Below are 27,433 nucleotides of genomic sequence, written 5' to 3'. Positions count from 1 at the left end.
GTTCTAAAGGGGGGGGGGGGGGTGAGTGCCTTCTCACCCCGGGAGTCTGCCCGTGTGCCTGGCATCGTGGAAAGTTACCTGTCCTGCCTTCCAGAGAGTGTGCGGTTGTGCCTGCCTCTGGGAGCAGCCTTCCCAGAGAGCAGTTAGGGTGGAGACTGAGGAACAGTGGGCTTTGGCTGCTCCTCTTCCTGCAGTTCACCCCGTCGGGTGGAAGTCCTGACTCCATGAAGTACAACCCTTCACCTGAAATGTGCTTACTGTTGGGTACCTACCACTTACGAGCCGCTCACTGTGCATGAAGCCCATCGGGATTGCCCCAACACACGTTTCTCTTTAAGTCTAGCTCCAGAGACTATATCTGTAGGCCCTATCACCAATTCTTGGCTTTGTCAGGTCTTTGTTTTAGATGTACGGATCTTTCTAACAATTTGGTTGTCATCTGAAAGAGAGAATCTCTTGCCTCTAACCTCTAAATCTGCATGTGACTTCAGAAGTGCTGGTTGAGCAGACTTAGTGGGGGAAAACGGATGGCGGCAGCTCATGAGGACATGGGCTCCTCCAGTTACAGTTCCTGCCTCGTGCACCGGGTCTTCTACAAGTCAAGAGCTGTCTTCGAGTTCTCTCCTTGAGTGGCCCTAAAACCTTGTGTTGGAGACATGATCCCTTATTTCTGGGAGACCCTTTCTCCTACCCAGCTACGTGGCTGACCCCTCACAGAAAAGGACACAATGCTGAATGAGACAGGGGTTGTGGGGGGAGTCCCCTAAATCATGAGGAACAGGAAACTGAATTGCCAAAAGAAATATTATCATCCTAATAAAACAAAGCACATGATTTGCATTCCAGGTCCTTCAACTATTCTATGGGAACCCGGGCATTTTCCCATGACAGTATTTTTATCCCTGATGGGGGAGCAGAAAGTGAGCAGACAGTTCAAGCAATGTCACAGGACAACATCCTGGGCAAAGTCAAAACTCTTCAGGTAAGACAGCTTGAGATCGGAAAGTTAGAGCCATAGGAGGGGCCCGGTGATGGCGGGAAGTGGGAAAATCCCGAGTGGCCTTGAGTGATGGATCGGAGATCCGGGAGTAGCTTCTGGTGAGAATTTTTGCTCTCTCAACCCTGACTCTGTTCTCTGGCAGCCTTCTGTTCCCTGTGAGAGCTACATTGTCACCATTGTACCCACCTGCATAACAACCCCACTCCTGTTCTGTCGAGCTCTTCCCTCATTTTTAACTGCATGAGGACAGGTACCCAAGAGAAGCTGCAGGACTTGGGGGCAGGGGAGAGTTGGAAAAAAATAACCATTAAATGTTGCCCATAATCCCTGAGCGGAGGGTTGACTGTTAGCTGAGGGCCTGCACAGCACGTCTCCGTACTTGGACAGTGAATGGTGAGACTCTTTATTATTTGCCGTATTTGTAAATCTGGCTCCCGCTGAGCCACCCCGTCTTGGAGAAATGCCAGGAAGCTCTTAAACCTCCCTCCTGTTCATGCTGCAGAGTCGGACAGTTTTCCTCTATAAAATTGGCTCAGGTGGTAATTCCTTAATAATGAAAATATAATAAAATAATTATTCACTAAACATGATTGCGATCATGGGAAATCCAGGGAAAGCAAGAGGTGCAGAGACACCTGTGATCCGACCATGTAGGTTTGCCTGATGGCCTGGTAGAATTCACTCACCCAACAGAAGTGCCCAAGCAAGGACTTCTCTGAGATGGGAAGGCTTGGAGGTGATCCAAATTATGAACGGGGAACTCTGGTTTGCTGGTTTCCATCTGTCTGTAAGTCTACAATAACGAATGTATAAATGAATGAGATGGGGAGAAGGAACAGCTGGCTTGAGTAGCTGCCGATACAATGAAGCATTATACTCAAAGGAAATTTTCTATTTTCTTGAAATGTTCTTGTTTCTACTGAACATTAGCTATGCATTTTGTGATCTGTGTTTGGTTACACGTCCACACACACTCAGCTGAATATAGCATATGGCAGGCGGGGAAATAGCTAACACCCTGGAACCACACCCGAACTTGCCTGGATCTTTACACCTACTGCCAACCATGGCCCAGGGCCACCGTCCTGCCCTCAAAGCTAACGTAGGCCCTTCCTCCAGAGTCCAGCAGGTCCTTACTAGGTTCTGCTCTTAGTTCTTGCTGGCTCTGCTGCTACATGTGTATAGACTCAGAAGAAAAAGCAAGCTGTCACTTCTCCTAGGTTGGAGAAGAGGAAGGGGTATGATCGCCAAAGAAAACATTGGACCCCCTCCCCACATTACCTTTCCTTTGTGAAGTCTTTTGTTTCCTGGACTGTTATTCTTAAGAAGTTCTGAACCCCTGGCTCATAATATGCACTTTCCAAGAGGAGTGACTTCCAGAGTTCAGTCCATGAAACAGCTGTATTTTATAAGGGCTTTCGAGGAGTTCTTTAAAAATTAGATAGTAGTGTGTTGTCTTAAATGATGTCTGTGCTAAAATCACACTGCATGCCACTGCCTCTCCAGGAAGTGGATTTGGAGTTGGAAAAAATATATAATTCCGCACTGTTGAAACTCAGTAAAAATATGCGAGTGCCTGTTATTCCGAGTCACACTGCAAGGCACAAGTTTAAGTTTAACAAATCGGATCTCACAATTAAAATGTAAAACAACAGCAACAGTTCTATTAATAACAAAGAAAAATGTGACTAAAGCAGCATAACTAACCTGAGTGCTCTCCTTTGGACAATATCTACTCATACGAGGTCTGCCTCATTTTGCTTCTGCTGTATGGATTCACAAGCTTCCTTACAGCTCTCTAGTTATATTTTTAAAAAATAAAAAGGCTTTGCTCTTTGAGGAGGGAAATGGGGACCATTATCATAGAAAATGTGATTTTTGGAGTGACATTAAGATATAACTGTATCACCCCCAAAAGACTGTGCTTTATTTTTCAGTCGACTAAGCAGTATGTTCCTGGTAAGTCATAGAAATAGTAGTTAACTTCATTAACTTGCATGAATGCTTTGCATTTTTCCATGACAACGTTATGCTGGTATTGATGCTTAGTGAGCAGCATAAGAGACCGCCCCCTCGTAGACTCCGGCATGGAATGAGGGTGTTTAGCTATGTCAGAGGCATGTGTGTTTTTTATGTCCGAAATCGTGTTTGTGTATGTACGTATGTTTATTAAAAACAGAGAGAAAAGTAATGGATACCTATTTGACAGTAAACGTCCTGGCAAGCTGACTAGCCACCATTATTAAGACATTCTTTTGAAATGAGATTTCTATCATAATGCCATTTGCGGGGTGGGGAGGAGCCATTTTTCTCTGGCCTAAGAAACTTCCCAGCCCTTGGAAACCCCAGAACGGTGCGTGTATGACCGTTTGGAAAGATTGCCCTCTAGTGTCCACACGCGGTCATCCCCGCCCGGCCGGCCGCCATGCGTTGCACCGCGGTGGTCTGTAACCTCTCTCCAGAGTGCAGAATGACTGAATGCAGCGTGAATTCACCTGCATTTTCTGAATCAAGTGAATCTATCACCTGCCAAAATTTCTGTGGCAAGTGATTGAAGCTTTACAAGAAAAATGACATTTTTTCCTGAGTGTAAAAATACTACGTTTGTAGGGAGAGCAAATTCTAATACACAGGACAGTTATAGGGGCCAGACCAACAGTGATGCCCTTTTTGAAGACCCTACACATAACAGTCAGTTGTTCCATGGCCAGTGAGTGAAATAAAAATTCTGTGCCAGGCCTCTCGCACCATCTGGCTGTGTGGCCTCTAGGGAAGTCAGTGAACCTCTCTGACCCTCATTGTCCCCATCTGAAAAATCAGGGGATGAATATGATGGATGACCTGGCCCCTCCAGTTCTTAAAGTCGGCCATCTATATGAAACCGCTGCTCAGCCGCTGTAGCCCGGAGAGCTCGGTAAGCGTCACACTTCGTTGCCTTTGGACTGCAGTGACCTTGATGTTCCTTAAAGCTGCCCGCATCACAGATCAGGGAGGTGCCTGCTTATTGCAGATCAGACCCAGGCCATGAAGTGGGTAACAACTGTTGATAAAACTCAGGCAGGAACATCATAGTCTAAGCATGCAGGTGATTTTTAGAATGATACCACACCTTCGTCAGAAAATGCTAACTCTGTCAGTCCACGGCCTATTTAGCCCAGGAGGGAAAGCCTCCATCCTCAGGAGCCGCTGACTCCTACGGAGCTGGATTTCACCTGAAAATGCCGAGGTGTCATATGTTGGACGATTTTGACACCTCATGCAGCTGTCAAGGACACAAAGAATAAATACCCACTCTTAGCCACTTCTGCGTAGAGCAGATGTCTTTAAATCTATATGCTTTTTCTTTTGCCTCTCTTTAAAAATTCATTTTAACTACGAGTGTCTCTGTACTTCACTCAAGAAGAGAGCAACTTTATTTTTTCTTCTGCTTTGTTCTCACAGACACGGACTAAAGGATGGCTGTGAGGAATCTGGGGGAATCCAAAACTGGCAGTGTGAGGGCTGCAGAATATGATGTGCTTGGAATCCCCCCACCATAGGAAAAAGCTTCATAAATATGGATGTGCATTCCTATAACATCGTTCTCGGGCATTCCATATTACAACAAAATGGCCCGATTTGAATGAATAAAATATAGTGCCTTTTAGCTCACATTCCAGTCCTCACAGTAACCCCATTCACAGCCGCAGGCGGCTCGGCCTGTCGGTGTAGGCGCAGTGTTCTCCCCTCCTCTCCGGCTGTCCTTGCCGTGTGTACAGAGGGCCCCCGGGTGGTAGAGAAGGTGGAGGGAGTGGTCGTAGCTTACAAAGTTCCTCTCGTGACAGTGCCTGAACAGTGGACAGAACTAAAGTCACCAAAAAAAGTCACACATTCAAGTCACATGACACCTGAGATTGCCAAATGTTTTCGGCAGTCACTTTTTAATGGTCACTATATCACACAGTGGCTCCACAGTCCTGTCTCCTTTGAGTCAGCTGAGGGAAGCATCTGGAGCAGGAACCGCAGGGAAGGGAAAAACATGCAGGTGCAGGAGCCTTGGCCGTGAGAACCTGAGGGTCAGTCACCATGGCCTTGAACAGTCCTACCCTGGCCTAGTTCTGCGGTCTCATCCCTGACAGCTGTAGGTGTGTGTATCTAGGTAGATAGTCCTTTGTCTGGACAAAGAGCCTGCCGCCCGATCCCTGAACGCGGCTAGCACTGCTTTGATGACCCAGGTCCCCCCCTCCTCCATCCCCCTAAGCTCGCAGCCACCAGCCTGAATTTATTTTTTCTGGAGGGATTTTAAATCAGAGGCTTTACAGAAATGTATTGTTATTCTTAAAGACAACAGCATGGTGCTTCTTTTGCCAGGATGCACATCTTTGTAACATAAATCATCCCTTCGATACACGCACGTTCTCATTCCCACTCTCCACCTCTTGTTCCCTCCCTCTCTCCCCACCCTCAGCTGGGTACCTGCCGCCAGGCCCACACCCCACACCCCTGCACCCTCCTCTCAGCTCGCCTCTTCGATTTCATTCACCACTCCAGTTCTTAACACCACCCTCTCCACTTCCCAGCCTTCTCCCGTGTGCCTTATTTCTCCTGTTCTAATTCCATCAGTTTCCTCTTTCCATTCTTCCATTGCTCACCACGACAGCCATCCCATCTTTGGAGCTTATTTGCATCTAGACTGCAATTACATTATGTCATACACTTGTTTGTCTCTTAAGCATCAGGGTGGACCAAAGTCAGTGTTCTAACAGATGCCCTGACAAAGGGAAATAGCAGCGTATTCATTCTTTTTTTGTGATGGTAGCAAAAAACCCAAACTGAATGGCGTTGGACTCTTAGGCCAAGTTCTCCTTGGAAGCTCATTAAAGAATTATTTTTTCTATTCTAACTAGAAGAAATACCTTCATCTTAGTTGTTCAGGAGCATTGAGAGATGGTAGACCCTGACAACAGGAGGTCTCGGTCTAGGGATTTAGAACACTTTCCAGCTCTCGTCCAACACTCCTAGAGCAGGGATAACTGATAACCCGAAGGCTGGGCTGGGAGTCCCAGAGGGAAGTCCTGCTAGGGCTCTCGCTAGGACACAGGAACATGCCACCTCCTCCGCCCAGGTCCCGACCCCTCTCCCACAGGTCAGCAGGGGAGCCGGGCCTGTGACTTTGTTACGCTGTGTCCTCTTGTCTAACTCCATCGGCTGCTCTAACCGGGCCTGCTTATTGATCTGCTTAGAGTAGATACTAACTGCCGCTTCCTGCTGCACTGGTTTTGAGAAGACACCCTTTTTCAGCCTTCTCCTCCCAGAAACCCTTTCAGGCTGCTCAAGCTGTCCTTCACTGGCTGAACTTGGGGCTTTTGATGTGTGCTCCTTCCCTGTGGTTCCAGGGGAGCCGGGCTCAAGCTGAAATAGCAGCAGATCAAATACAAGTCCTCTGTCTTTCTGTGCTCCTGACTTGGCATGCTGGGGTGCCCTGGGGTGCGGGGAGGGGAGACTTGGGCTCATCTCTTCCATGTCTCTGCAGCCTCACTGTCTACCATGCAAGGCCGAGAGGCAGCTGGGCACGAGTGGGTGGATTTAGTACCCTTGAGTTTGGAAGGGGCATTTCCCTCAAGCGATTCCCCTGCCAGGGAACTTCGGCAAGATATTAAAAATGCTGCATCATCTCTTTATTTCTGCCCCTAGAGGAAGAAAGAAGTACAATATCAAATGCGTGAGAACCTATGGAATGCAACGCAAATAACACGGACTATGGTTTTAGGAGACCTGGATTCAAATCCCTTTGCGGCCACTCATTCTTTCCATAAGCTTGGGCCAGTCACCTCTCCCCACTGGACCTCTGACATTTTTTATAAAATGAGGGAGTTGGACTACGTGATTGCTAAGGCTCTTTGCAGCTCTATGGGATTAAATATTAGCCAGATTAAAGATAAATATCGATAATGCATTCCCATTTTTTTTTCTTTCTTTCTCTCTCTCTCTCTCTCTTTTTTTTTTTTTTGAGGCACAAAAGGACTGTGAAGCCCAGGTCCCTAGGGCTAGAGCAGTAGCTCTCAGCCACAGCAGTTTTATCCCCCAGCGGATATCGGGCAACTGATGGAGACATTTTTGGTTATCTGGACAGGGAAGGAACTGCTCCTGGCATCTAGTGCCCAGAGGCCAGGGTGCTGCTGCTGAACGTTTTACAGTGCACAGGACAGCTCCCCACAACAGAGAATTATCTGGCCGAAAATGTCAGTGGTGCCGAGGTTGAGAACCCTGCCGTAGAGAAAGGCAGGAGTTTCTAGAGTGTGTTTAATTCAGTAGTCCTTCAGGGGGCCACGCATACCCTTTTTTCTTCCTGAATGTTGTTCATTTTCTCTGCCACAGCCCATTAAAGATTTTGCCCTTTAATAATATATTTATATTTTTTTCTTCAGATAATATATTTCCTTTCTAATCTGGCTTTTCTCTAATTCTAAACACTATTGATCCTCCTAATTTCTACCCTGTTTTCCGCCACACCCCCTTCTATCTACCTGCCCCCAATAATCCTTCCTTGGCCTTTTCCTTCTGCCTACTTCTCTGGCCCTTCCCCCCTGGGTTCCTTCTGTCCCACAGTTCACGGTGTCTAGCTGCAGCAGGGCAAAAAGAAGTAATAGTGGCAGCACAGGATTGTTCTGTGCCTTCCATGATTTCTGCATTGATCATGGAAAGACTTGCCAGCACTGGGGCCTCCTTCACCTCGGTGCCCATGTGAGCAGAACATGGTGTCCGACAGAGGAGCTGGCGAGGAAGGTGGCGAAGGCAGAAATATTCAAGGAGAGCGTGTCCAAAAGAAGCCAGAGGGCTCCCCTGTTACAGAAACCACGCCGGTCTTGATTTCCCCCAGTGGTTCCTGCATTTCACGTAACTATTTTCTATTCCATTTTTATACTTTTAAAAGACTTTTTTTTATACATACATTTATAGGGTTAATCAAAAAATTTTTGTCATAACATGTATCCCCACTTTTGGTTTGGAAATACGGTCTCTCCGCCCCCTGGATAATGTTGGCATCCCCCGGAAAGAGGTGGCTGGATGAAAAAGCTCATGGCTTGAAGGTGGGAAAGGAAAAGAAACTGGAAAATGAATTCACTTGTTCCAGGACTGCATCGTGGCTCACTGGCATGGTATTTAGTCTAGAAACGCTGTGCGCAGAACACGCCTCAGTGCCCACTAGATGTGCGGGGGCATCTGCTCGCGCTTCCCTGCTTCAGAACGTCTTCCTTTGGTTTTTCTCCAGCGACAGTTGAGCAAAAACATCAAGTTTGGGCGGCCACCACCCAATGCCATTCCCATGAAGAAGGCAGACAGTGGTGAGGCTAGCTTAGAAGAGGATCTGTTGCTGACCAGCCCCATGGAAATTGTGACTCACGAGGACATCATCCCCTCGGACACCGAGAACAAAGTAAGGCTCCTCCAGGGAATGACTTGGTTGCTGATAAGCGAGGGGAGGACGTTGGGCAGTGGCCAGGGGCATCCAGTAACTCCTGGGTCTGCTTTTCTGATGAGTAGCCCTGGGCTGGAGGGCACTTCGTGGTCAGGCGCCGTGACCTGCCGCAAGGCGCCCTTGGAGGGGCGGGTGGTGGGGGGGAGAGCAGACGTGCCCTTCGTGGGCACTCCTCACGGCATCTTCCACTTACTCTTCAAGCCTCAGGTGGGCCCACCTCTTCTGAGAAGCCTTGGCTGGTCTTACCCGCGCGGTGCTGTCTCCTCTGTCTTTGCTGTGCGTCCTTCGTGCTTCTTACACATCCGTACTCATCCGTGTCCGTGTAATTGTGTTCTCTCGTCTCTAAATGTGGAGTTCCTTGAGGACAAACTGGATCTCCCACATCTCTGTCTCCCCAAGTAATTACTTGTCAAATTGGACTAATTTAAAGGGAGATGAGAAAACAAAGGAGTAGGTGCTTCACGAGACAGAACGTATCAGGCCAGCTTGAAGTCTACTTAATGAGGGAAGAAAGTCACATTGTTCCAGCATTGTCCTATCTGAATTTGGTCCTTTGACACTTGGAAAGAAACATCATGAGCATATCCCAGAATGAGTCCTTCCAGCAGCGAAGGGACATCCTCGGGCCTCTAGTGGGGAAGGAAGGAAGGCCCCACCAGCAGCTGGAGCAGGGAGCTCTCTGGCTGAGGCATGGAGGCTTCCAGTCTCAACAGAAAGCATTTTCTGTGCTTTCTCTGCTGACCACGGCGCCTGAAATTACGCTGGCTGTTATTAAAATGGACGTGCCCCCAGAAGTCATGCTTGTTATCAGCTAACATGTCATAAGGCCAGTAAGAAAGAGAAGTGATTTGCAGGGCAAAGTGAGGAAGGAAAGAACAGGCCGTTCCCCCGCTGTGGCCCACCTCTGCCTCCGGCCCTCAGGACTCCTGGTTCCCAGACATGTGGGTGGCGGGCGGTGCCGTGGGTAAAGTAGGATGTGCTAGGTGGCAGCCACGGCCATCAGCCTTCCTGCAGCCGTCCCCAAGGACTGAAGCAAATGTCCCCACTGTCACTGAGGATCTAATAAGTGCCAGGGACCGTGACCTGGGGGAGACGGAGGCTCGGTTGTTTTGCAGGTGCTGCCCTAGCCGTGGGTATTGCAGAGATGAGCGAGACTAGCCTGGGGGCTACCTCTGTGTGCTTTCCGTTCTAATGAGAGGAGAGTCACATGCAAGTCAACAGATACCATATAAATATAAATAGAATTACTTATATAATAAGTGTAATAACTCTGGAAAAAGAAAAATGCTGCACAGAAGGTAAAACGGAGTGATGGAAAAGTGAGTAACATGGTGGGTGAGGGGCCGCTCTCTGGACAAGGAGGTCATAGCAGCGTGAGCAGACCAGGGGTAGAGGCCGTGTCCTCGGCAGAGGGGAGAGCAAGTACAGAGTCCCAGAGATGGAGCTGAGGGTGTCCTAAATGAAAGCAGGTCTGTGCGGCCGGCCAGACCCTGGAGGGGGCAAAGGGAGGCTAGAACAAGGTAGAGAGGCCGGATTGTACAAACCACGGGAAAAGGGTGAGTTCTATACTGAGAGTAGTAGGAGCCTCTAAGTATTTTAAGCAGGACGGTGACACAATCTGATTTGTGTTTTCTTCTTTTTTTTTTCTTTAAACTTTATTTTTATTTGAGGGAGAGCAAGAGAGCATGAGCGGGAGGGGAGGGGCAGAGGAAGAAGAGAGAGAGAATCCCAAGCAGTCTCCACGCTGAGCTCAGCACAGAGTCCGACGCAGGGTTCGATCCCATGACTGTGAGATTATGACCCGAGCCAAAACCAAGAGTCAGACGCCCAACCAACTTGAGCCACCAAGGCACCCAATTTGTATTTTCTAAAGATGCTTCTAGGTGTGGTGCAGAAAACAGGCTGAGGTCTGACAAGCTGACACTATTGCTCTGGAGGGGACGGTAACACCTGTTTGTAGATATCGGCTGTACCAGGTAGAAGGTACAGCGGGCCATCAGAAAGGTGCCGGCGATGAGGCGTGGGCGTTCCCAGGGCAGGTGAGGCAACTGCGCTGGGGATCTTGAGCCTTTTTCTTCTTCCTTCCGTCCTGAGGGTTTTTGCCTCCTCTGGCATCCACCGAGTTCTCAGCCCAGCCCCTCGTGAGCAGCGCTGGTAGGGCCTTTTCTTCTCACAGAGAAGAGGTCTGGCGTAGAGGTGAGAGATCCAGCAGGTGAAGGGGCCGAAGGCACAGAGGTCGGGCATGTGACACAGCCCTGCTTCCCAGGTAGGGTGGCTAGAGGGTGGCGCCTGGCCTCTCTCAGCCGTGGGGAAACACAGCAAAGATGGAGGTTAGAGACCGCCCAGGTGGAGATGTGTTGAACTGAGGAGAAGAAGAAAGTGTACACTCTGTGCCAGGAGTCCTAGTCTGGACATTAGCACGGTCCCCACTGTGACTCCCACCGGCTCTCTGCAGCCAGCTGCAGCCTTTTCCACGCGCAGCCAGAGGCTGGTTATCTGCCCAGAACTTCCTGTTCCAGCATTTGACTTGAGCGCTCTCTTTACTGTTCCAGACCAGTGACACTCCAAGTTCTCGGAGTCCTCTGAATCTGCCTGGAGCCAGAAGTGAGATGGAAGAGAAGGTAGTGTGATTTGAACTTATGCTTTTAGTTTCATTACTTCAGTTACATTTTGGCCCCCTCTTTTTTCAGTCCACCGTCTCATTTTTCCATTCCTAAATGCTGCCTTCACCCATTACCTTCAATTCCTTCAGAACGTTACCAGTGATAGATGTTAGGGCGTCTGTTTCCATGGCATTGAACCTGCTGGGACTGAACCCCACTCATGAAAACAGCCACCTCCCAGCCTGCATGTATTTGCACACTTAGACATTGGTCATCTTCCTAAATGTGCCACGTCCTTTAAGACACTGTTAAGCCACTGAAAAAGACATTCCAGAACACCTAAAGGTACACAGGTCTGTAAGGAAAAAAGCCTCCTTCTATTTAGAGATGGAAAAAAAAAAAAAAAAAGACCTCAGCATTTCTCTACATGTATGTTTTTGTTTAACTTTTTTGTGTTCAGTCGAAACCCAGGACTGTGCCTGCAGGAGTCCCGGGAACCCTGGAGAGGCCAGTCCACTCCCATGAGCAGTCTTCACCTGCACGGGGCTCCAGGCATCCTCCCGGGGGCTGGTACAGTGAACAGAGTATGTCCCTGAGTCTTCTGAAGGGGGGTGCCTGCAGACTGTGCCACCACCCGAACAATGAAGAAGCCTGGCTGGAATACACTAGAAATGCAACCTTGCATTTAAATCTCAGCTTCAGGTGCTTCTCTGTGCCTTCAGTCTGTCACATTTGGCTCGAACGCTTTTTATTCATCCCTCTATTAGGGGATGGAAATAAATGATTCATCTCTTTTCAACAAGAGTTCAAAATTTGATACCTATTGGAAAGATAACCATAAACAAAAGTTAGGAGCCCAAAGGCTGGAATTATTTTTCCTTTCTTCTGTGCTGCTTATCATAAGTTATTATTTACTGAGCATCCATTTTGCTCTTGGAGCTGGCTTTATCTTCTGTGCATGAATATGGAAGGTAATCGTGAAAAGCAAAGCTGTCCGCTAAGCCCCACCGGCTCTGCACGGGTAGCATGAATGCCCCCACCGACCCTGTGCCTGAGAGCGGCCGGCCCGGCAGGGAGGGCCCAGAGCGCCCTCTGCCGTGCGCTGGCGCCGTGCAGCTGGGAGCCCTCCCCTTACTGCCGGCCTGTAAATTCTCAGGAGTTAAGGTGTGGCTTCTTCTCCGTCCATTTATTGAGGCCTCTGGGTGCAGGGTGAGCTGGGTCTCTCTGACCTATCTAGATATGTACCGTTTGTCGAAGTTGTGGTTTCTAAGTGCACGCATCTAGGTTACAGTGCTGCCGTTCACCCTCTGAGGGACTGCCCTCACCCCTGTGTGGTACATTTCTGCCCTTCCTTTTTCTGCCAGGGCCTCCACCTCTCAGCGACTTGGTGCACTTAACCCAGGGCTCTGTGGCCTTGGAGTGATTGTGCTAGAACATTTTTGTGGGTAGTAATTTCATGCCCTAGGCATAGACGATCTACTTTGCTGTTGTTCTTCATTCCTCCCCAAAATATTTATTGAGCACTTGCCAAATGAGATTTGCTACTTGGGCATAAAGGGGACTGAAGAGATGAAAAAGACACGTTCCCTGCCTCAAAGGGACTAAGGTAGAAGCTGAGGGATGTTTGCAGGTGTCTGAGGTCGTGTCTTAGATGATAGAGTCCTTAGCATAGAGATGAGCTGGTCCAGGGCTGAGCAAACTATTGACTTATTTCAGGCTCTGTGGCCATAAGGTCCAGCCAGGACACTCCCCTCTGTTGTGCTCTTCCTTTGTAGCCCAAAGGCAGCCAAAGACAATGGACGATGGGCATGGCTGTGTGCTAGCAAAACTTTATTTACCAAAATAGGCTGGGGGCAGGATTGGGCACCCTGGCTATGTTTTGTCAAACCACCCATCTACTCTAACCTCCCCCCCATATTATTCAGAGTAGGAAAATGAGTCCCTGAAAGGTTACATGACCTTTATGAGTTAATGCACATATCATTGGCAGAATAAATCGTCAGTGTCCCCTTTTAATTCCCAAAGCCGTGCTCGTCTCACTGTCCCAGCGAGCCCCCTCTGCTCAAAGCCGTCCTTGGGTGGGGCCGCGCAAGGTGCAGGCTCCATCCAGCAAGGGGCCTGTAGCTCTGGGACTCTTCGCACGTGGTTCTGATCGGGACTGTGTGGTTTGATCTCCATACAGGTGGCTCCAGTTAAACCATCTCGGCCAAAAAGGCACTTCTCTTCTGCTGGAACCATCGAAAGTGTCAACCTAGATGCCATCCCCCTGGCCATCGCTCGCCTGGACAACAGTGCCGCGAAGCACAAATTGTCTGTTAAGCCAAAAAACCAGAGGGTGTCCAAGAAGCACAGGCGACTTGCCAGGGTATGTAGAGCCCATACCCCGCTGACCAGGCAGCCACCGTTGCTTGCTGGCCCCCGATTCTACCCAGGGGAGGTGGTGCCGTGAGGGGTCAGTAGAAGGAACGAGGTCTCTCTCATCAGGGACCCAATGTGTGGCAGTGAACAAGGGCAAGCAGGCCCATTAACTTTCTATCGCCCTTTCTAACGTTGCCTGTCTGGAGGCTGGTGGACCCCAGCTCGCCTACCATGGCTCAGCCAGAGGCTCTTTGTTTTGAGCTGGGTGGACTTCGAAGTCACAGATTTCAGGGCACATCGATGAAGTGCAAATCTCATTTTTTCTACTGGTTCTCCTATGATTCATCTGTATTAAGCAAAAGGAATTTAAGAATGACCAATAAAGGGTCTACTGAGTCAACATGAAGGGGATGTGTTTTCCTCCACCCTCGCAATTTACTCTTGGTGTGCTGGCCTGGGTTTACCGAGCTCTCTACTTAGGAACAGCTGCCCCTTCTTTTGAGATGAAGAGGCCCACCGACATTGTGAATAGGGTGGGTAATGGTTGCCTGCGCCAAAAGAATAGGCTAATTCTTTTTTTCCTTACTCATGTTAGGATCGACCAAATGAACAGGGTGGCCTTCCGCGTCAGCTGTCCCTGGACCAGAACGGACACTCTAGAGAAGACAAGCCAATTTGGCACGAAGAGGAACCAGAGCTGCTGGACTTGGAAGAAGAGAAGAGATGCCAAGAAGAATACTGGCTAGAACTTGAAGCCAAATGCAAACGGCAAAAGGCTGAGGCAGCTGAGAGGAGACGCCTGGAAGAGCAGAGACTCCAGGCCCTGGAGAGGCGGCTTTGGGAAGAGAACAGAAGGCAAGAGCTCTTGGTGGAGGAAGGAGAGGACGAGGAGGGAGAGGAGGCAGACCTACAGCCGGAGGCAGAAAAGAGGCAGCGGGAAGAGGAGAGCCAGAGACTGGAAGAGCAAGGTGGCCAAGGCCAAGAGCTGAGAGAACAAGAGGAAGGAAGGCACCTGGAAGCCCACGAGCAGCCGCCCCTACAGCGACACGCACAGCAGGAAGGGCAGGCGGTGGGGAGCGGGCCGGAGGAGGCTGAGAAGTCTCGGCCATCACAGGAGGAAAGAGAGTTGAAGGAACTCAGGAGGCAGGAGGAGCTGGAGGAGCAGCGGAGGCAGGAAGCTGAGAAGCAGCAGCGGTGGGAGGAGGAGGAGCAGCAGGAAAGGGAGGAGCAGCGGCGGCTGCGGGAGGAGGAGGAGGAGCAGGAGGAGCAGCAGGAGCAGCTGCGGCTGGAAGAGGAGCAGCGCCGGCGGGAGGAGGAGGAGCAGCGGAAAAGGGAGGAGCAGCTGCGTTTGGAAGAGGAGCAGCGCCGGCGGGAGGAGAAGCAGCAGCAGCGGGAAAAGGAGGAGCAGCAAGAATGGGAGGAGAAGCGGCGGCGGGAGGAGGAGCAGCGGCGGGAGGCGGAGGCAGAAGCAGAGAGAAGGGCAGAGCTGGGAAAGCGGCAGGAAGCGGAGCGTCCGGAGCGTCGTGAAGCCGCGAGAGTGCATGAGGAGAAGTGGCAGCAGCCGGACGACAAAAGGGGCTTGAGGAGCCCACTTCAAATTGACTTTGCGGAGAAACCTGGGAAACGAGAGCACCTGCAGCCCGAGAAGCAAAGAGAAAGCTGCGAGGAACCCAGGATTTGCGAGAAGCGGGGTGAGGAGGCCGAGCCAGCCGGCGAGCAGCAGGGGCAGCGCGGGGATGTGCCTCGGCATGGCCGTCGTGCCCGTCCGGAAGAGAGACCAGAAACTAGCGTGCAGCCTCCCCAGATACAAGAGGCGCAAGTGGAGGAGACGCCGGCTCGCAGGGAGAAGAAGGAAGCCGCAGCCCCAGAACAAGACAGAAAGGGGGAGGAACTCCGGTGGCAGGAAGTGGATGAGAGGCAGAGCATGCCCAGGCCGTACACTTTCCAGGTGTCATCGGGAGGGAAACAGATTCTCTTCCCCAAAGTCAATTTGAGTCCAGTGACACCCGTGAGAGATGCGGCACTTGCCTCCGCTCCCCACGCGCCCAAGATCCCCCAAGCCAGCCCGGCCTCCCATACCCTGCCCTCTTCCCTGAGTGTCCCCCACACAGCCATTCTGGTCACAGGAGCGCAGCTCTGCGGCCCGGCGGTCAACCTGAGCCAGATCAAGGACACGGCGTGCAAGTCTCTCCTGGGCTTGTCAGAAGAAAAGAAGCGCGTGGATGTCCCTGCCCTGGAGAACCCGCCCCGAGCGCCTGTCGACGCCCGGGCAGGCAGCGGGAAGGTCAGGGTCCCCCAGGAGTCTCCGAGCAGCGTGGCCGCACTAGCCGAATGGGCTTCCATTCGGTCCAGGATCCTGAAGAACGCGGAGGGTGAGCAGCGCAGTGACAGAGACCAGTCTCGGCCCCGTGACGAGCACAGCCCCAGGGCCCGCTGTGATTCCCGCGGGAACCTCCGGAAGACCCCCCCAGTAAATGCGAAGTTCTCTATTATGCCTGCGTGGCAGAAATTCTCCGACGGTGGCACCGAGACCTCCAAACAGAACACAGAAGCAGAGAGCATTAGAAGAAGACCCTCGCTGGGACCCGGCGACGGGCCAGTGCCCCAGCCTCTGGCTACTAATGAGCTCCCCAGGCGTGCAGAGAAACCAGAGCCGGCAGACACCACAGAGGGGTGCAAATTTGCCAAAGACCTCCCATCTTTCCTTGTCCCAAGCCCTGCTTACCCGCCACCGAAAGCAGTGGCCCATGCAGAGCCCATGACCACTTCGGACAGTGAGCCCACCAGCGGTAGAGGAAAGCCAGACCCCTCGATGCCTGGCCAAGAGGAAAAAGCCTCGCCTTTTGGAATAAAATTGAGAAGGACCAACTACTCCTTGCGCTTCCACTGCGACCAACAGACAGAACAGAAGAAGAAGAAAAGGCACAGCAGCACCGGGGACAGTGCCGATGGCGGCGCACCTGCACCCGGGAGCACAAAAGGAGAGAGGGAGACGGAAGGCGTGGCCCCCAGGCACGGCCTGTCGCTGCACCCCGAGAGGAAGCAAGCCCTGTCCGCCTGGAAGGACTCTGCCGAGAGAGCCCAGCCTGCGCCCGCCGCCCCGCCCGGGCCCCCACCGGCTGCGGAGCACGACAAGGCAGCGGGCAAAACGCCCCTGGCGCCGAAGCCCGCCCTGGCCCCCAAGCCTGCCGGTCAGACCCCCCCCTCGTCCCCACTCTCCAAACTGAGCAGGCCCTACCTGGTGGAGCTGCTGGCCCGCCGGGCGGGCAAGCCGGACCCGGAGCCTGGCGAGCCGGGCAGGGAGGCTCAGGAGGGCAGTGCCCCCCGGCCGCCGTCGCCGCCGCCCCCGGAGCAGAGGAAGGCGCACAAGAGCGAGGAGGAGGAGGTGGAACCAGAGAGGAAACCCGCTTCCCCGGCTCTGCCCGCCGCTCGGCCCGACAAGCCTTCCCCGACCCCCGAGGCCGGGAAGAAAGGTAGGTTGGGGTCGGTGGGATCGCCCGGCCTGTGCCCGGCGCCTCGGGTGGGTCACGGCCGAAGCGGCAGCGGCTCCCGCCGGGGGAGGCCCCTCGCAAGCCCTCACCAGGCGTGTTTCTCGTTCTGCCGTGGAATTGCGGAGAGGCCGGCTGAGCGACGCGCGGCCGCTCACGGCGTTCGTGCGGCTCAGCCAGGGAGCCCGTGCCGGTGCTCTCGGACGGACGCGCTTCGCCGGCCGGTGGCCCCTGGCAGATGGCCCTCCCCGGCAGGACGTCCTGAGGCTTACGAGGGCCGTGCGGGGGCGCTGGGGACTGCGGGCTTCTGCACCAGGCGGCCTCGCTGGGCAGTGGCGCCGAGCGGGGAGCCGACGGGCCGTCGGCCGCAGCACCCGCCCGAGGAGCCGCGTGTGGACGGGCCGCTGGCTGCAGAACGCTCCGCGGCTGCACCCCGCTGCAGCCGCCTGGCCCTGCGACGCCGCCCCGCTGCCTCGTGGCGCTCCCCACCAGCCGGGCTCTCTCGGCTTGGCTCAGGGGCCCCTGAGAACCTCCATCCCGTACTTTTTCTTCTCTGTTTCGGAGAGCTGGCGGTAACTGCGGGTCATAGTCCCGGAAGCTGCTCACGTTTCTTAGAGACGTTCTCCCCGAGGTTTATCAGGAAGCCCGGAGGCCTGCTCTGTTGCTGAATCGTTGGGGTGCACGAGAACAGAGCTGTTCCCCAGCAGTACTGGTTGGGCTACTTGCCTTACGGAAGGAAGAGCTCGTCCTTTTTAATCAAGCCTTAGACCAACATGTAAATCAGCAGTTTCCAGACCATTTCTCCCTAATTTCTGTTTGTGCTGCTGACGGGAAGCCCATTTTCAGTTTTTGCTCTATTTGTGTTTTTGTGTTTCCCTCTGGGCTGGGCCCTGGGGCATCGCCATGGTGAGTCCCACAAGCCCGGTAAGAGCTGCCCCCTAGTTCCCCGCAGCCTGGCGGGACTCGTGCCGGCAAGCCCCGTTGGCCTTCAGAGCTAGGTGTTTTGGGGGGCCTGGCTCTTAGGTAAAAGTCTTAAAAGTTGGGGCACCAGGTGTGGAGTCCAAACCCTTTCACCTCAAGGAGAAGCTAGGAGTTGTGAGTTCCCTCCCAGTTGTGGGTTGTTGCACAGGCAGTGGGTTTATGGTGAGATTGTGTCTCAGTTTCAGTCTCCTTCCGTGTGTGGTTTTTCTCATTCACACAACGTGTAGGAGTTGTTCAGCTAGTTTTTGAATCATTTTTAAAGGGAATTGTTGCATATGTAGCTGTATGTTGGGTGTGTCCATGGGAGGAGAGGAGTTCGGGATCCTTCTATGTTGCCACCTTGAACTGGAGCCCAATTTTCAGTTTTGACATTAGCTTTGGTGTCATTAGCTTTTATGATCTCTTCAAAGTCCGTCTCACTGTCTAGGGGACTCTATCACTCTCCTTAGCTTCTCCCCAGAGAAATAACTCTTCTTTCTCTTAGAGAAGTCCCTTTATTATAATTTTCTACCAAAAACCGTTACTGCCCCGTTTTCTTTCCCAGGATCCAGATTCTGGGCTGTCAGGCTCTGCTAACTGAATTTCTCTTTGCTAGAAAAGAAGCATGAACACAAAGTCCACAATGCCCTGGGATGTCTAAAGACCGTTGGGATTTTCCCGCCCCACCCTAGGCCAGGCTGACCAGTGTGTTGGACTGAACACCCCCATCAGAATGTAAACGTTAAGGCTGCATCTCCAGTTTCATTTGTAGTGCCATCATTAGCTAAAACCCCCGGAGCGCCGCATGCATTTAGGGTGAAGTTCACCGAAACAACGGCCGACATAAGTCTGTGTTGCAAATCATGGTGCTACCTTTTATTTTCTTCGGCCGGCTCCTTGACAGCGCCGCCTTCGTAGAGCGGCCGGCAAAGAGCTTGTCAGCTCTGCTAGGTTCTTCTGTTTGTATTACTAGTAGCCTCACAGTGTGCTGAAAGCAAACAAGCGAGGGTAGTGTTTCTGGTTCTCTCCCTCCCTGCACTTGGTGCTTCCAGCTTCCCTCGGGGGTCTGTAAATACACTGTTCTGTGTGGCCTTCTGGTACGTGGCCTGAGAGAGGATGTCTGTGCCAGTCTAAATAGTAAATATTAGAAGAGCTTGATTTCATTTTTCTTTTTGGATTTAAAAATATATCCGAAATTCTAACCTTTTCTTCCTTTAGCCCCAGTGACTCGCCATGCACACCCCCTTTATTTTGTAGACCACTGCTGTAGAAAGAGATTTCCAGCCCCGAGGCTGAGGCCAGTGAGAACCAATCCATAGGCTGAGCCACTATGAGAGCTTTGACTCTGAATCCACCCCAGTGGGAATTAAAATAACAATGATAATCCCTGTGCTTGTTCTTTAGATGTCGAATGAACCAGATATTAAGTGGCCCTTTCTCCAAGAACTTACCTTCGGGAGAGTAGTTCAAAGCCTGTAAGGCCAGGCTGTAGCTGCTCATGTCCCCACAACATGGAGGAGGGAGTGTGAATGGCCTGTAGTTCCCCTCATCCGCTGAGTTTAGAAGGAGAGAGAATAGGTTTAAACAAATGTTTTACCCTGGCTTCTTCCACCTCAACTCTGATTTTTCTATGACCTTGTGGTAGCTGTCTGGGCCAGCCCTAAGTCAGTGATCTAGAACTTTACTTCAGGATATGAGAGTCGGTGCCATTATTTGTTGAAGGCCTTTGGACAACCTAGGCTGAAATTCGGAGAGGAACCCTATTTTAACATCCTCAAACATTTTCTGTTTATTGATCCCCAGCTACAATCCAGACCTGTTAGGCCCTTACACGTACTGTGTTACAGCCTTTTTAACGTCTGGTCATAATTCCAGAATGTGCTATTCAAGCCACAGTTCTAAGGAAATAAAAATCTGGCTAGCGATTTACCTTTTCAAATTAAAAAAAACAGGCAATTATACTTAAAAGGTATTTTGACCCTTGTGATAAAAACACCAGTCAAAATTGTTGTCAGGAAACTGGCCAGTGGTTTTAATGACCTTCAGATGGAATGTTTAGTGTAGGATTTTCTGTTACGTAATAGCTTTAAATGGAAATCATTTGGGTCTTGGCAATTTGGTTTTCAGACCTTTTACAAACAGGTGTTACACGGCCCTTGAGTAAAAAAACCCAAAATTTATTTAATTAGTTCCCATGTATCTAAAGCTTCTCAGGCATAATGCTTGAAGTGGTGAATACAGTTGACCCTTGAACATTGTGGGGTTAGGGACACCACCTTCCCACATGGCTGAAATCCGTGTATAACCTTTGACTCCCCCAAAACTTAACTACAGCTGACTGGAAGCCTTACTGATAATATAGACAATTAACTCATATTTTGTATATTAAATACTGTATTCATATAATAAACTAAGCTGGAGAAAAGAAAAAATGATTAAGAAAACCATAAGAAAGAGATAATTCATTTACAGTACTGTGCTGTTTATTTTTTAAAAATCCACGTAGAAGTAGACTTGCGCAGTTCAAACCCACGTTGTTCAAAGGTCAACTATATTTTTAATTTTTTTTGGCTAACTGAAGATTAAAAATACCTTTCAGTTTTTTTAATACTTCTGAAGTGTGCCAGTTTTCATTACTGTGTTAGATCTTACCTGAATCTTTATTTGATGATTAGGGAGAGTATAACAACCAAGACTCATTGTAAGTAGGAATTCTCTTTGTACAGTGTTATAGATCTAAAAGGTATAGGAAAGCAGAATCTGCCCCTTTTTTGTGCTTGAATTCCTAATTTGGTTTTACTTTGGTTCTTTCTCCTCAATATAAAGTCAAGTTGACTGAGAGCCCTGTTTGGTAGGTTCTGGATCATCAAAGTGAAAACTTCTAGTGGATTTCAAAAGAACAGGACTATAGTGAGCCCTTTTCCTTTGAGAGAGTAAAGGATTCAGTGCCAGAATGATTATCTCTAAAAGGGCATAATTTTTACTTAAGGGAAAAGAAGGGGATGATTTTCATAGACATAAACAGAACAGGTCACTTGTAAAGCGGTTACTATATGCCAAGCACTGTCCTGAATGTTCTGACGCCCAGGATCTCTTCATCTTCGGGGCAGCCTGATGAGGCATGTGCCATTATCATCTCTACTCTGTGGATTAGAAGACCTTAGGAAAGTTCAAGTAGCTTTTGCTTGACATGAGGTCAAACCCAAGGCTGCTTGGTTTAAAAGTCTAATTACTCAGCCTCTGCTGCCCACCACCTGTGAAGCGCGTTTGCCCCCGTTGTCAGCCACCAAGAGCGCAGACTGGAAATCAGAAGTCCTAGGTTCAGACTTCAGCCTGGGCGCTAACCGCTAGGTGACCTCGGGTCTGTCAGAGGAGAGCAGTGGCCCCAAATCACGGTTTCCCACTGTGTTCTTCAGAGCCCTGTGCGTCCAGCAGCCTCACTGGGTGGAGCAGCCTCCCTTGTATCTCTTTCATCCGTTGGAGTGCCACATAGGATGTTCTGGGCGTGCGGTTTAAAAAGCAATAAATAAGAACAATAAATCAAATAAGAACCTGAGTCCCCTGTAAGCCCGAGATTTTCTGACACGGGAGATCTTATTTTTACTTCCATTTGGAGGGAAGGAAAATGCTTCTGTGTTTCTGTTGGTCAAAGACGTTACCGCCCCCCCAGAGACGCCTGTCAGGCATCAGCGCAGAGCTCCCGTCAGGAAAGGACAGTTGAGTATTTCATGTCACAAGCTGCAGAGGGTGTGGGATCAACATAAGTGAGTGGTCTCACTGCAAACCTGCTTTTGCCTTCGCGGTTCTGATCACAGTTCCATGGTGGGGGGCAGTGGCTGCGCGGGCAGATCTCCACACCACCAGACAGTCCTCAGACACCACAGTGCAACGCCGTTCCGACGCGGTCTACCTGGAGATGGCATCAGGCCCCACAGGTTTAGGGCTCAGTCCCACAAGACTGTCCCCTCTCCAGATGCCATTCCCAAGTTCCGGCCATCACCTGATCGACTTAAATCAGAGATTCTCATGAACCCCTCCTTGGGTTCAGTTAATTAGCCAGAGCAGCTCACAGAACTCAGAAACAGTTTGCTTTCTAGATGACCAGTTTATCATAAAAGGATATAATGCAGGAACAGTCAGGTGGAAATGATACAGAAGGGCAAGGTATGGGGAAGGGCATGGAACTTCTCTGCCCCCAGAACACACCTCTCCCTTCAAATCTCCATGTGTTCACCAAGCAGAAACTCCCTGAACATCGTCCTTTTGGGGTTTTATGGAGGCTTCATTACGTGGGCATGACTGATTACATCATCAGCCATTGGCGACTGAAGTCGATCTCTAGTCCCTCTCCCCTCCCTGGAGGTTGGGGGTGGGAACAAAAGATCCAACCCTTCTAATCACATGGTTGGCTCCTCTGGCAACCAGCCCCATCCTTAGCGTTGGTCCCAAAGTCGTCTCATTAATGGAATAAGAGACACCTTATGCTCTCAACACTTAGGAAATTCCAAGGGTTTTAGGAGCTCTGAGCTCTAGAAATGAGCACAAAGACCAAATACGTTATTTCTTTAAAATTTTTTTAAAGTTTATTTAATCTCCACACCCAGTGTGGGGCTCGAACTCATGACTCAGAGATCAAGAGCCACATGCTCTACCAGCTGAGCCAGCCAGGTGCCCCCAAATATATATTTCTTCAAAATCACAATATCGGGGCACCCGGGTGGCTCAGTCGGTTGAACATCTGCCTTCGGCTCAGGCTGTGATCTCAGGGTCCTGGGATCAAGCCCCTAATCGGGCTCTCTGCTCAGCAGGGGACTCCGCTTCACCCTCTCCCTCTGTTCCTCCCTGCTGCTTGTGCTCTAATAGATTAATAAAATCTTTTTTAAAAAATAAATCACAATATCACAGTCTCTTTTTCCACAGAAAAGCCGGTTCTTCAGAGCAGGCACTCTTTAGATGGCTCCAAACTTGCAGAGAAGGTTGAAGCTGTGCAGCCGCTGTGGATAACGTTAGCACTGCAGAAGCAGAAGGGGTTTCGGGAGCAGCAAGCAACTCGAGAGGAGAAGAAGCAAGCCAGGGAGGCCAAACAGGCAGAAAAGCTCTCCAAAGAGAACGTGAGTAGCCTGAGGTCTTCAACTTTAACTTTGCCTTCCCTGAGTTTGGCTCTTTTGGATCCCAAGGGTTTTAAAAAAAAAAAAAAAAAAAAGCTAGCTGGGAGTGGTGGTGAATACTTAGGGTGGAGCAATAAATTGGGCACCGTTAAACCAGGGAAGTGTTTTCAGTTAGTAATCTTGTTTAGTTTCCTTATGCTCTCAGGTTGATCTGACTTGGTAGAATCGTGATGACAAGCAGTGATCCGTGCACACAGCAGTTACACAAGAAAGAAGAGAATGATTATATTTGAGCAGGAAGTTGGGAGGAAAATCAGGAGTCTTGCTCTGTGGCCCCGATTTTATAGTCTGTTCGATGGGCCTCTTCTTGGAAAGTGGCTTTCCCTCTTTGAGACCTTTGAGCTGAGCTGCTCCATGGTTGGGGGTCACAGTTGGCCCCACATTGCTCCCAAGTGCAGTCTAACTGCTCCTTGAGGAGCAGAGGTTGGGGGCTGGCAGGCAGAAGGCCCCACGGCCTTGCACGGTCAGTCTTTCCATGTCCTTAGGTTGACAACACACGCCCCCTGACTCTCCACCCACCCAGGTCAGTGTCAGCCTGCAGCCCAGAAGCAGCAGCGTCAGCAGAGCGGGGTCCCTGCACAAGCCCCCTGCCCAGCCAGAAGAGAAGAAGCCGGAGACCGCAGCGTCCAGGCTTGAGCGCAGAGAACAGCTGAAAAAGGCCAACACCCTTCCTACATCCGTGACAGGTAGGGAGAGCAGGCCCACGGCTGTGTTAACTCTGGTTACGGGCTCGCCGTCTCACAGCTGCTTTCCGTCCTTGAGTGTGAGCACAAGCACAGCACGCGAGGCCCTTCGGGGCCCGGCTGCCTCACAACCCCACACGCCCGCTGTGAGGAAGCTCATCTGATAAAGCCCTCCAAGGACTCCCCACCGTCAGTGCTGCGATGGTAAATGGCTAACAGTCACCCTTCAGGGAGCGGGGAGACCTGATTCGTAGCACTGGACAGTTTTCATGGGGTAAACCCTCCCACCGTGGCCAGTCTCAAGCTATCAGTATGGTATCGACTGGTCCGCTAAATTCCTGAACGTTGAACGAGCCCTCTCCACGCCCCACGCCTCCAGCCCCAGCAACAGGAGGCTCACTGGCTCCTGCGAGGGAGACTAGACACCCTAAGAATCCTCTCAAGAAAGGAAGAGGCAAGATTATAATAGGATTTGGGGGAAAGCCTAACGTTTAGGTAAAATTTAAGCGGAATGGGGTTTTGATGGGTTCAGAGCAGAGAAGGGATTGTATATAAAGGGGTTGATTTCAGCCTGAGCTGAAAAGTGGACTCGGTCCTGTTTCCTGTGACACTGAGAAGTGAAAGCTGTGGAGGCTGAATCTGAAAACCCCTATTGGAGCTCAGCACCCGGGTGGGAAATGGAGCTGCTGCTCTGAATGAGGGACCACGTGGCTCGGATGCCCCAGGAGAAGTGGGCCAGGCTCTGCTCACTGACGGGATCTCCCGTAGCAAGTTTCTGACAGCGCGGCTTTAGAGAGCAAGGTGTTCCCCTGAGTCCTTTATATTAACAGCACGGATTCATACTCGTGATACATAAAAGACATTTTTTTAAAAAATTCTTTATTCTGTTAAAGTGATTCTGTAATGTTTCCAGCTATTTCCTTGCTACAGATCACTTGAAGGATGGATAGGAGTCAGAACAAGCTTCCTCCCAGAGGTTAACAGGGCATCTGTTTTCCCTTCTGGGCAACCTGTGCCCTAGAGGGCACCCGCCCCGGAGACCTAGGCTGTTATGCCGCTGTTACCTGCCAGCTTAGGTATGGAAATGTAAAGAGGCCTCGCCCTTTAAGCTCTATATACTGTTTTGGTGAGGAGGAAAACAACTGTATTTGAAAACCACTTTGGAGCACTGTATAATTTCTCAAGAACCTCCATGGGCATAATTTCATTTGATCTTACACCCAAGAATTCAGGATTCTAGCCATATGGGTGTGTCACAGATCATTCTTTCAAAATAAAATTCCACAGAGATCACAGCTTTCTCTGCCCGACTTCTGTGGAAGTTCCAGAGTTGATGCAGTTCAGTGTAGCTCCAGCTCAATGAAGCAGACCTTTGTTTTGAAGTATTTGTCTTTTCCATCAGTATTTCCTGAGTTCTGTTCATGTGCAGGCCATTGCCACAGGCACTAAATAGGACTCAGAGATAATAAGCCCAGATTCTTCACCTTAAGAAGCCTCTAAGGTCTAGAAGAATTGTGAGACAAGCCTGAAAGTGGTGAGACCTGGCAGGAGCCGGGGACCTCAGAGGGGTGTGGGGGGCACCCCGGGCCTGCTTGGTGGAGAGGGTAACTTTTGACCTTACCAGTTCAATAAATTCAGACTGCTGGTTTGATGTTTTTCTTCATGAAACTGGTTGGATAACTAGAATCACAGCATTTACCTTTGATTTCTTATCATGCAGGCATAGCTTCTGTACATAAAAAATTAGGCTTCTAGAAACTGAAAACCAACTGCACTGTGATTCCGTATGCAATATCACATCGCTTTCTTTCCCTAATAATTCCCACTAAAGATGCCCAGTGTTTCACTGGGGTTTCCTTTCTGAATCTTGCACTTCTACATCAGAATGTGGCTCTGACTTACTCTCCTTTTCCTTCAAAACGCAATCCAGTGGAGATCTCGGATTCAGCTCCCCCCGCACCGCTGGTGAAAGAAGTCACAAAGAGGTTCTCAACCCCAGATGCTGCCCCCGTGTCAACAGAACCAGCCTGGCTGGCTTTGGCTAAAAGGAAAGCCAAGGCCTGGAGCGACTGTCCACAGATCATTAAGTAGAGTGACTTTTATCTACTCCTACTGCCAGTTATTGGCTCTTCTCTTGCCCTTGTTATTTATTTTTTATATGAGGTAAAGAAACCACGCTAGGGAAGAGCAGCATGTTTCATAGGCTCTAAAATAATGTTCAGAACCTGAATCGGTGGCATTCTCTGTAAAGAGTGTATTTGCACAATCCTAGGTCCTGGCGCCTTGAGCTCCTCCTTGTTCTCAAGAGAAAATTCCATCCGAGGGACCACATGCAGCAAAATCTCCAAACTAAGAACTTTTTACAAGAGCCTACCATGCCCCTTCCACACATACACCCACACGCCATTTAGAACAGGACTTTTGCCAATCTTTGTAATAATTTTTTGATTCTCCAACTTCTTTTATCTACAACATTTACCCTACCATGTGTTTGGTGGCTTCTTTCCTTTTCTACAATAATGGCGAAAGAAAGGGTCATATAGACAGAAACAAGATGCCCATTCTCCTGAATGCCTTGAGTAACTGGGAATCCTAAGTTAACAGTCTGGCCACCAACTCTGCCCGTGTCTGCTTTTCTGAATTCTCCCTGACCTGAAACCGTAACACAGAAAGTGCATCTATTCACCCTTCCACCACACTGTTGTCCTGCCACACCAGTACTCTCCTTAAGGACATTAAACATTTGGCCCAGGTGGCTCCTAGGGAACATTTTTATTTAGGATCATAAAGAAAGGAAGCTACAGATTCTCTTTCCAACTCTGAGAACCCCCACTTAGTGCAGTGGTTCTTAAGATGTCCTGGCTCCAACTCCTGCCTTCCGAATTAGATCCTGTGAGTCCGGGCCAGGAAGGTCTATTCTGGCAAAACTCTTCAAATTCTGATACATCCCAAAGGAGAACTCTGGGATATACTGCTTCCAGGGTAATCTAGCTTTTGAAAGTGAAGGGAAGGCTCATTTCACCCAAAGAAGTAAAAGGAAAAATAAAAAAATCAATTCCCCCAAACCAGGCATTTACTACAAGATAGGAGAGGCTATGGACATTGAATGTCTCTGAATATTCCCTTAGGTCTTTAGGGAAAATTTAACAGGAAGCCAAGATTTGGAACCTTTGTACTAAGGACTTCTGTGGAAAGTTTCTTTACCATAATCAAGTGATTCATATTTAGAGTCAGATGTTCAATAGCATTTATAATTTTGAGCATTCACCTTGCTACCTTTAAAAAACATCTGAGTGTTAAGTGGCCTTGCTCTTCCACACATGTGGTCCAAAGAAGGGACGTGGCAATTCAGAAGCATGAAGCATAGACCTACCAGCAAATCCACATATTGCCAACACTGACTTTATATTTCATGGTGTTGGCATAGTCTCCTTTTCTGAGATTCTGACTCCATAATAGTACACATCCTTTGCCCAATGCTTAGGGGAATTGCATTCCTTCTTCCTCCTACAAAAACACATCTTACCAGTATCCATCATTATCTTCCTTTATGCCGAGCTCATTTGACGGGCAATGTATTGTTGCTATCATTCACCATATAGAAGGCATTTTCTTTCTGGAAATGATGGCTCAGCCTCATGGTAGCAGCTGGCAGGCGTGATCAAGCGGAAAGTTGTACTCTTGCAAGTTGGATTTAATATTCTATATACTGGA

At 50.0% G+C, this 27,433-nt stretch overlaps 1 protein-coding gene across 1 annotated transcript; it reads left to right on the top strand.

Moving 5' to 3' along the window:
* Positions 1-802: 802 nt before the first annotated feature.
* On the top strand, positions 803-26,756 carry CRACD (capping protein inhibiting regulator of actin dynamics). Its single transcript, XM_040625216.1, has 9 exons — positions 803-982; positions 8,253-8,417; positions 11,012-11,080; positions 13,245-13,427; positions 14,016-14,489; positions 14,715-16,893; positions 22,789-22,979; positions 23,560-23,722; positions 25,650-26,756. The coding sequence occupies exons 1-9, from the start codon at positions 863-865 to the stop codon at positions 25,808-25,810; spliced, it is 3,705 nt and encodes a 1,234-aa protein (XP_040481150.1). The 5' UTR covers positions 803-862; the 3' UTR covers positions 25,811-26,756.
* The last annotated feature ends 677 nt before the right edge of the window (positions 26,757-27,433 follow it).

The sequence above is a fragment of the Ursus maritimus genome, unplaced genomic scaffold (genome assembly GCF_017311325.1).
Source record: "Ursus maritimus isolate PB19 unplaced genomic scaffold, ASM1731132v1 scaffold_8, whole genome shotgun sequence".
NCBI lineage: Eukaryota > Metazoa > Chordata > Mammalia > Carnivora > Ursidae > Ursus > Ursus maritimus.
This window is presented reverse-complemented; position numbering and strand designations above follow the sequence as displayed.

Excerpts from the sequence above, each read along its gene's own strand:
- CRACD (XM_040625216.1), top strand. The coding sequence starts at position 863 with ATGGGAACCCGGGCATTTTCCCATGACAGTATTTTTATCCCTGATGGG. Across the intron at positions 8,418-11,011 it reads CCTCGGACACCGAGAACAAA|ACCAGTGACACTCCAAGTTC; the intron begins GTAAGGCTCCTC and ends TTACTGTTCCAG. Across the intron at positions 22,980-23,559 it reads AAAAGCTCTCCAAAGAGAAC|GTCAGTGTCAGCCTGCAGCC; the intron begins GTGAGTAGCCTG and ends CCACCCACCCAG.